The 9,833-nt window shown below is 43.6% G+C and overlaps 1 protein-coding gene and 1 long non-coding RNA gene across 2 annotated transcripts in view; one reads left to right on the top strand and one right to left on the bottom strand.

Annotated features, from left to right (window-relative positions):
- Positions 1–5,329: 5,329 nt before the first annotated feature.
- On the bottom strand, positions 5,330–7,972 carry LOC111741141. Its single transcript, XR_002780903.1, has 3 exons — positions 6,990–7,972; positions 5,907–6,013; positions 5,330–5,398 (listed from the first exon to the last, which is right to left on the bottom strand). It is a non-coding gene; the product is annotated as an uncharacterized LOC111741141 (long non-coding RNA).
- An 835-nt stretch (positions 7,973–8,807) lies between these two features.
- PPP2CA (protein phosphatase 2 catalytic subunit alpha) overlaps positions 8,808–9,833 on the top strand; it is a 22,825-nt gene continuing 21,799 nt past the window's right edge. The window contains exon 1 of the mRNA XM_011362312.1: positions 8,808–9,168. Within this exon, the coding sequence (XP_011360614.1) occupies positions 9,067–9,168 (102 nt within the window). The 5' untranslated portion in view covers positions 8,808–9,066. The remainder of the gene's footprint in view (positions 9,169–9,833) is intronic.

The raw sequence follows: 9,833 nt of genomic DNA, 5'->3' as shown, positions 1-9,833 counted from the left end.
ACGCTTAGGAAAATCAGTTCAATTGAACTTCTTATTGGAGACTAGATGATTAAGGAATTATTGTTAACTTTTAAGATGGGATATTATGGTTATTAGAGTCCTTATTTCTTACGGACACATACAGAAATATCTGTGATTTGCTTTAAATTGGTTTTAAAATGGAGATGAGGAAGGAATGGGAATCAGATGAAACAAGATTGCCATACGTTCATAATTGTTAAAGCCAGGTGATAAGTATGTGGAGGTTTACTATATTATTATCTCTACCTTTGTGCATATTTGAAACTTCCCATGAGAAAAAGTTGACAAAAGAAAGAGTGATGAGACTTACTTGTCCTCTCTCCCAGTCTTTCAAGTATGGTTATGTGTTTACAGATGCCATTGGTTTGAATAGATTGCTCCTCTTATAAACATGACCTCCATGTACTCCTGGAGACCTCTTGAGACCCAGGACCCTACGTTAATGTAGGGATTTCAGGAAGAAAACCAGACTAGCAGAGGAAAGCATATTCTTAGGCAAATATTTTAGGCACTCCTTAAATCAGTATAATTTTGGTGGCTAGAATTCCCCTTGAAGACAGAATTCTCTCCCCTGACAGTCCTTAGTCCAGCACTAGGTACACAAGTGGGCATCCATAATTTATTTAAATTAAGAAAACTGATTGTTTGGGATTAATTCATCAGCTTACTCTGAAGGTTAGACAGAGTTCAATTTTGAACCTTGGAATATATCTGTCAGCAGAAAGACAGGCAAATAGGCTGCATGTTGCTATGCAGATGACAAATTTTGGAAGGTCTTTCTGTTTACCTGTGGATTCCTCCCTTGAAGAAAAACTATTAACTCATGCTGCAGCCTGCTGCTCTCTGCTTGGTTTTGGCTATGTCACTAAGCTCAAAATAGAAAGTTCTTTTACTGCAGAACAGGGAAAGAGTTTTAAATTTATCAATTCAAATAACAAAGGGTAGCATTATACTGGCTTATTTCGAGTGGGGGTTGGTGGGGAGATAATGCCTGCTTCATCAAGGAGTGATCTGACACTAGCAGGGGCAGGGACCAGGAGACAAGCTTCCACTGTGGTGAGTTGGGCTTGTTTCCCATCCTGGCCCCCCTCACTCCCTCCTTCCAACAGTGTCACCTCTTTTAGGACATGGGAAAGCAACTGAGCCACTGGGGAAATGTCACTGAAGTTATCAGACTGGAATAATTCTCTGAGCCAAACCCCTTCTCACTCAGCCTTTAGAGGAGTCAGTATCTTCCCACAGAGTTAAACAGCTATGGAGTTATGTTTTCCTATCAAGTGATCAAACATTTTCAATGATCCCTAGGGTTGGAAAGAGTTTGGGAAAATTGGCATTCTCATAGGTTGCTGAAAGAAGGTAGACTGATCCAACCATCTGGAGAACAACCTGACAACATGGGTCCGTGGCAGGAGTGTAAACTGGTTCCCTAGACAAACTCTTGTACAACAGGGGTCATTTACAGTAATGTTTATAGCAGCAGTGTGAACAAAAGCTAAATCCTGGAAACAGTGCCCTTGCATTTGCCCATCAGGGGGAGCATGGATGATAAAGCATAGTATATTTATGTATTGTAGTATTTTATATCAGTCAAAATGAACTGTAGTGAAATGCAATGACATGGATGAAGTTTAGCAAAGTAATATAAGTGGGAAAAAAAGTCCTAAAGTATTACATATAGCATATCCTTTTTATAAAGCTAAGAATAATTTTTTAAAATTACTCTTTAGAGTTATATACCGATAAAGTAAAAATTTATATAAAAAGAAAAGCAAGGAAATGAACATATAATTCAAGATGGTTCCCTTGAGTGGAGAGCACAGGGAGATGGGGTGGAAAGCCTTATGGGTAAATGTTGGTTATTGTTGAGGTCCTAGCTTTTGTTTTGGGTTGTGGATTTACATGAACTGATTATGTTATTAAAATTAATAAATTTACCACCTAAATTAATAAAATCAGATCATCAAGTACAAATTGTGAGAGTATCATGAACCAAGGATTATGGTTAATCCAGTTTTGTGTACCCAACATTAAAAAAACAAAACAAAGCAAAACAAAAGGTATATGGCCTTTGTCACAGACATTCCACTTCTAAGCATTTCTTTTAAGGAATAAACAGAGATATACACGCAAATTTATGAACAAAGACACTTACCATGGTATTTATAAAAATAAAAATAGGAAGCAATCTAAATACTAAACTAAAGAATTAGATACATAATTCTTGGGTTACATCAATATACTTGAAAACTAGGTAGTCTTTTAAAAATACTATTTTCTAAGGGTATTTAAGTCTATACTCATGATACATCATGAGTATACATCATGAAAATACTCATGATACATCAGTTGAATAAAATAGGTTACACAACAGACATACACAATATGAACCAATTTTTAATTTCCCATGAGTATATATTTGCATATACACACACAAAATCTAAGAAGACTACATCAAAATGATTAGACAGTACTCATCCCTGGATGTTATGATTGTTTCTATATTAAAATTGTCAGTTCACAAATTTGCTACAGTGATCATTAACTCTTTTACAATCAGAAATAATTTTATTATAAAAATAAATGTTAAAAATAATAGCTCATGTAGATCGAGTACCTGTTATGTGCTATTAGAGCTTTACATGACTTAACTTATTTAAAGCTTAAAATTGCCCTGTGCGGATGGTACTATTATAATCCCCATCTTACAGATGAAGCTACTGAGGTTTAGGAGGCTAAATAACTTGCATGAGGACACAGAGGTCATAAGAAGTGGTGCCTTGAATCGGGCTTCTAGGAGGCTTTTCACAAGTTGGGCCAGATAGTAGGGTCTTGGTCTCCCTGGAGCAGGGACGACTCCACCAGAGAGAATGATCTCCTGAAACTAATACTGGGAACCGAGTAACCTGATGTGGAACCTACAATCCACAGAGAAAGAGGCCCCCAAGGGGTGTCTGAACCAGAGCCCACATAAGGCAGCCAACCATTGAACATGGGGATGACAGACATCGGAGGGCCAGGGCACCCAGCCTCTGAGGGTTTCTAATGAGCCCCTGTGAGAGAGGAGACCCCAGTGATTGGAGAATTAATTAGAGAGCAGAGATGTTTTACTCATGGCTCTGGCCAGTTCTGACTCCCACCAACCACTATAGCATTGGCGTCCAGAGCCTTCAGTGGAGAGGAGGAGGGTGCTCTCGGGTGCATCTAGGGGTGGGATGGAGCCAGGAACTTAGCTGCGATCTCTTCTCATCGCTCATGCTTTAAATATAAGCTCTGATGTGATCAAGGCGCCAGAGATAAAATGCCTTTCTCAAGCTAAGCAGGCAGGATCTGGTATCCAATTTGGACAAGACAGTGGAAAATAGACTCAAAGGGAAAAAATCCGTTGGCCTTAACACCGACACACAGGAGTTGAAGAATTTGACACCTTCGCATTGTAGAATAAACAAATGTAGGCATGGTTTCCTATGTTTTCTTCAAAACATCTAGCAAAGATGTGATTTAAGTAGGAATGATTTTCACGGTTAGTTCTTCTCTTCTCAACTGAAGAATTCTGGATTATCTTTTAAGATGTAGCTCAAGCATTAGCTTCTGCAGAAATACTTCCCAAGCTGCCCCAAGTAACAAGGCCTTTCCTCCTCTGTAGATGTGTAATAAATGATTTACCTGTCAGATTGTCTGTGTTCCTCTGCTGGAGCATAAGCTCAGCGGACTGTGTCGTGTGCACCTTTGCATTTTCTCTGCTTTCCCTGCGCCTCTTCCCATCACCACATGTCTCCCTATGCCTGCCATGTAGTAAGTGCTAATTAAATGTGGCTGCTAGAATAGAAAGCTATAGAGGTTTAGGGTGTGGTCTTCTAGAATTTCCAGAGCTAGGAATTCAACCCCTTTTTGCATCGCTGATACTGGAGAGAATCTGATGAAAGCTAAGAGCCTTTCCCCGGAAAAAAAAGCACACGCAAAAGAAAATCTCCTATTGTATAGCAGTAAACACACACATACACACACACACCCAGCACATACACAAGTGAGTATATGTAAAACGAAATCTGAATAAGATAGGTGGATTGTATTACTATCGATGTCCCAGTTGTGATATTGTACTACAGTACTGCAGGAAATCACTGTTGGGAAACTGTTATCTCTCTGTATTACTTCTTATAGTGCATGTAAATCTAAAATTATCTCAATAAAAATATCAATTCAAAAAGAAAATTCCTATACATTATCCTTTGGGAGTTGATGGATTCCCCCTGAATCCATCCATGAATCCTAACTTGAGACTGCCCACTGTAGTCCAGTCTTTACACTGTTGGATGTGGAAACCGATGGGATATAAGGTGCTCAAAGTCATACAGATTGTTGGTGGCAGAACTGGGGATGAGCCCAACTGTCTTTTCCTTACACTACAACTGGTTCCTGGAGGAAGAGAGCGCTATCCACATTGTGGTATTTACTTGACTTCAAGGAAAGACAAACCATTGGAGGCAACTGATAGTCTCTGATGTGGGGAGAGAACAGGGCAATTCGTTTTCAGACTTGTTTCTTCTCATTGCTTCCTAGGCTGCCTGTGCTCAGCCTATGCATTGAGAAGGATCTCATTCTCAAAGAAGGTGGCGGGGGAAGGTGTAGCTCAGGGACCAGCAGCCTTTTTGATTCTGATGCCAAAAGAGGAGCCAAACTACCTGGAGAGCAAGGACAGGCTGAGCAAAGAGGTGAAGGTAGGAATGGAATGGCTGAGTATAGCATTGGTCCGAGAGAGAGTAAGGGGTTCAGCTGAGCTGAGGAGAAGAGCTTTTAGTGAGAGAGAAGGCAAGAGAAAAGACCCTATTGAAATGCTTTGTGAGGGGACCATTTGAGAAGGTCACAGGAGAGGGGAGACTTCTTTTCACAAGAAAGTGGGGGCCCTTGAGTAATATTCCAGGGCATAGTGGAATATTTAACACAACTGTGGGCTACATGTTCTTTGGGCTTGTAATTCCCCTAAGAGGTACCTTGTCATGCTTACTCAGATATTCTAAAGATTTTCTTTTCACAACTATAAAAGCAATATGTTTTCATTACAGATGAATCACATAACTAAAAAGAAAACAAAAAACAATCCCACTCACCAGAAGCAACTGATGTTAATACTTCACGGTGTATCTTTCTAAAGTCTTATAAATATGTATTTATAATATGTTTAATAAAATTAGGGTTATATCACACAAGCTGTTTTATAAGGGACTTTTTTACTTAATATATTGTGAATAATAATCTATGTCAATAAACATAACTTCTATAAGATTTTTAATATGTACAAAGTTGACAGTATTCTTAAGGTTTACCCAGCCTTCTAGAGAGATGAACTTTGCCTTCCATTCCAGAGACTTTTTTTTTCCTGTAGCGGAGAAAAATATTTCCTCTGTAACTGAGGATAGTATCTGGATGTCAGGGACATTACTAGGGGACATGTCATTTCTCTTTTTTGTTCTTTAGCCAAATTGCAGTAGCTGAGGGAGAGGGCTGTATTATATCTATGGCAAAGTTCCTGGCCACAAAATTTTTGGCCACATTTATAAAATTCTAATTCTAGGTGAAAGGGCAATAAAGTTTAATTTTTCTGAAAACCCCAAAGGAGAGGAACAGGGATAGATACCAGCGACTTACAAACATCATTGCACCATGGCTCCAAGTGACATTGGAAGATATTTAGAATCATAAACCACTTAGAAATAATAATATCTAATATCTACTGGACATTTGTTAAATACTGTCTGGTGTTTTAATTTACAATTTCATTTAATTTTTGGAAGAACCCTATTTTTTGGCTATTAAAATTATCCCCACTTTATAGATAAGAAAACCGAGACTCAGAAAAGTTAGGTAACTTGACAAACTTCACATACTTAGGCAGTTGCAGAACCAGAATTCAAACCAGGTCTATCTGATTCCAGAGCCACTTCTTACCTACACAGCTCTACTTTCTGTCTCAGTACGTTTAGAAGTCAGGGAACTGGAAGGAACAACAAATAATAACATAAAGTCTACATAAGGCCATGAAAATGGTTGACAAGATACTTCTCATGTCAATTTTTATACCTTGACTAAGAGTGCCTATTACAAAGCTATTTGCTCAAGGTTATCTTCCTCCTACCCCACCCCCATCATCAGATGATTTTTATTTATAGCTATGTTTAAACATCATAGGCACACTCGGACTTGCCGTATACTGAATTTGTCATCTGAGCAAAGAATCTTTCTCAAAGTTTGTTTGCTTTAGTCACTCTCCAGTTTTTGCCAAAAAATTAAAAGGAAAAATGTTTTCGGTTTGCTTTTAACTTTTTGTTCCAAGTATTCCTCAGCTCTAGAATTTAGACGGTCCAATTAATCAAGACCAGATTAATCACACATTCAAGCCCATTGGCTATTTTGAGTTCTACAGAGTAATAAAACATTCTAGAATTCTTCTAAAGGAAAAGACATTCTAATATAGTTCTTTATTGTTTATAATCATGTATGCTTTACTTCACTGCTTGAATGCTAATAAGAACTTCCTAGAATTCATTGTTTAAGAAGTTAAGTCATGGCATCTAATTATTTGGCAGGATGTTTTATGTATAATTATATGTTCCCTCCATTTTGTGGTGGTAGTGAGCCAAGTCATCTGCATCAAGAGAAAATAAATAAAACCTACATTAATGCTACCAACAAGGAGCTCACAGCACCTTGGGAAAACCTACTCTTTATAATCTTAGCACATAGAGAGTGCTCAATACTTTATTTATTTTTTTAAATTAATAAATTTATTTTTTGCTCAATACTTTTTAATCTACCAAACTAACATTACTCCCACCTTTCTAGATAAGAAAACCCAGGCAAAAGGAAATTATATGTACCCTGTTCCATATTTAAGTCCCTGGAGGTCAGTTGTGTGAGTGAGGCTGAGACCTTAAACCTGGGATTATGGAGTTTTAAATCCTGATCACTACCTTGAGCAAGTCCCTTCTCTTTTCTGTCTGCTTTTTGCTCTATGAGACAAGACCAATTCTCATGTAGGTACAGGGCAATCTGTAGAATAAGATAGCACACCAGACATGGCTTTATAATCGTGGGTACCAAGCGATGATTTTTTTCCTCATTCTTTCTACATGGACTTACTCCTCCATTATTTGGGGATACTAACTACAAAACATGGTCACACTTGGGGCTAAAAGAACTTTTCCCAGTCTAGTAAATTAAGTATAAGCCTTCGAGGAGTAGATCTAAGGTACTTTCTTCTGGGCATGCTACTGAGAGGTACGAAGGGAAAGCAGAATTGCAATTTCTAGCATGGGGAAGGCCAAGCCAGTTGGCCTGGCCAAGCAGGTTGTCTTGGATGGAGAATTTTCAGTCTCGCCATTGGCTGATCCCAGGCCTCCAGGGCCTTCTTCGGCCTGTTGGTAAGGACGATGTGCTCAGAGCTGCAGTCAACACTCTCCTCCAGTACATTTCTGAGCGCTTGGGTGCAACAGAGTTGACTTTGGTTGGGGATAAGGAGTCTAGAAGACAGGGGACCAGGTTCAACTCTTGCCTTGTGCTTTGGAAAGCTTCTCTCAGGTCCTGTGGACATCATAATCTCTCTTCTGCCTATCTATCCCCACACCATTTTAAGAGTACCGTGGTAGGATACAAGCTCCACCAGGGTAGGGACCTCGCCCAGGAATGGGATCTAGCATATAGTTGGCGCTCTACAAAGCCAAACATTTCTGTGAATGCAGGGCCAATGGAATGAGAAAATACATCGCAAACTCCAAAGAGATTCATAGCCAGACAGAGGTCCGATCCTAAGGTATCCAAGTTTTCTTTGAAGTGCAAATCGTAGCTGTTTCTAACACCACCGGGTTGTGGGTCAGGACCGATATGTCCAATCCTATAGTCTTCCCTCTAGAAAGCAGGCCAGGGCGGGCAGGCGTGTGTATGTGTGTGGGGGGACGGGGGGTGGGGTGAGGGCGTGGCTGGGTGTCTCACACCCCCAGGATGAACCGGAGTCGGAGCAGGGTGCACACCTGAGGCGGAAAGCGACAACGGGCGAGGCTGCGAGGGGCCTGCGGAAGCTAGGCAAAGTCCAAGGCCCAGAGAGAAGCCTAAGTCGCGGCCCAGCCATCGCGCCCGACGAGATACCTAGGTCCGAGGACAAGTGTGTGCCGGGGGAGTCAGATGCACTGCGCGGCACTCCCGGGTCAGGTACACCCTCTTCCGCCTACGACTAACTTAATTACAAGGTGCCACTCAGAGGCGGAGGTGGCCTCCAACCAGGCTACCACTCGGCGCCCGTTCCTGCCCCCAAAGATGTGGGAATCCCATGCAATTCCAGTGCTGCTGCACCATGGAAGAGCCGTGGGGGTTCTCGACTCCCGTTTCCGTGATCTGGCTGCAGTAGCCGGGTAAAGAGACGAGGCGCGTAACACCTTTGGGAAAAGGTCTCAGGCAGCTGGGAAGCCCCCTCCCGTCATGACTGCGCCTGCGCCAGATCTGCGCCTGCGCCAGATCCGCTCCCGCCCTGCGTAGGCTAGTGCTCCGCGATTAGCTCAGTACCCAGTTGCGAGCGCCGCGCGTTCTGGGGCTCGGTCTTCCCTTTCCTCTGGACCCCACCCTTCTGGAGGACCACGCCCTAAAACCGAAGGTGCCACAGTTACCAGCCGGCTACGTAGCGCCTGCGCCTTAGCCCCTGGTACCGCCCCCACTCCGGTCTGGCGGCGGACCAAGGTTGGCCCTGCAGTTGCGCAGCTGGTTCCGTGGCCCTTCTACCCCTCCGCACCCCGCCGCCTCCTGACGCCGGGTGTGACGTCAGCACGCCAGCGGCCGCCATTACAGAGAACCGAGCTCCGGGGCTAGGGCGAGCGGAGGAGGGCAGCGGCCGGTGGCCGAGCACTGTGGGGAGAGCGAGCGGGCCAGCACTAGCGCCGAGCAACCGCCAGTAGCCACACAAGTACCCCGGCAGCCGACGGCGGCGTGTGCGTGTGGCCCGTGTGCGGGCGGCGGCGCGGGAGTAGCGCGGAGCGGCAGCCGGTTCGGGCGGGTGGCATCATGGACGAGAAGGTGTTCACCAAGGAGCTAGACCAGTGGATCGAGCAGCTGAACGAGTGCAAGCAGCTCTCCGAGTCCCAGGTCAAGAGCCTCTGCGAGAAGGTGAGCTGCACTTCGGTTGCGGAAGCCGCCACGGGCTGATCCCGCCGAGAAGGAGGCGGCCGTGGGGAGGGTGCAACATGGCGGAGGCCGCCGGCCCGGACCCCCCGAACCTCTCAGACTGGCGTCCGGCACGGTGCGGCCCGGCGGCGCTTCCCGGGCGACCCGGCGCCCCCTGCCTCTCGAGCAGGGATTGGTTGCTGCTGCCACCGCCGTCTAAAATGGCGCCGTTCATCCAACTCAGGGGCTTCCGAGCCTCCCGGCCGTGGCATCGGGAGGGGTGGTGTGGGAGCCGAGACCCTGTGTGTCAGTGTTGGAGACGGTTTTGTGATCCTGGTAAAATAAGAGGACTTAGGTTCTAAGGCCTGAGAATACGGCCTAGAACTCTACTGTGAGGTGGCCAAGAGGCTTTTTACTTGTACTCAGGACTAATTCTTTGCTCCAAAGGTGTCCAGAGGATCCCCCAAAAGGCAAGCTTGTAGGCCAGATCCCAGGACCTATCCAAAGGTCACACAGCTTTAGTTAGTTCTGTCGTGGGTGGTTTGTGCTAAAACCGAGCAATTTTTTTCAGAGACTTTTTTTTAAAGCGTATTTTTTAAGGATTTAAAAATCATTAATCTAATTTCTATGAAGGTCACGGTGGTAGTTATAGGGAGGAGTATGACTTA

The sequence above is a fragment of the Pteropus vampyrus genome, unplaced genomic scaffold, assembly GCF_000151845.1.
Source record: "Pteropus vampyrus isolate Shadow unplaced genomic scaffold, Pvam_2.0 Scaffold74, whole genome shotgun sequence".
In the NCBI taxonomy this organism is placed as follows: domain Eukaryota; kingdom Metazoa; phylum Chordata; class Mammalia; order Chiroptera; family Pteropodidae; genus Pteropus; species Pteropus vampyrus.
The sequence above is the reverse complement of the archived record's forward strand: the minus strand, read 5'-3'. Positions and strand labels throughout refer to the sequence as shown.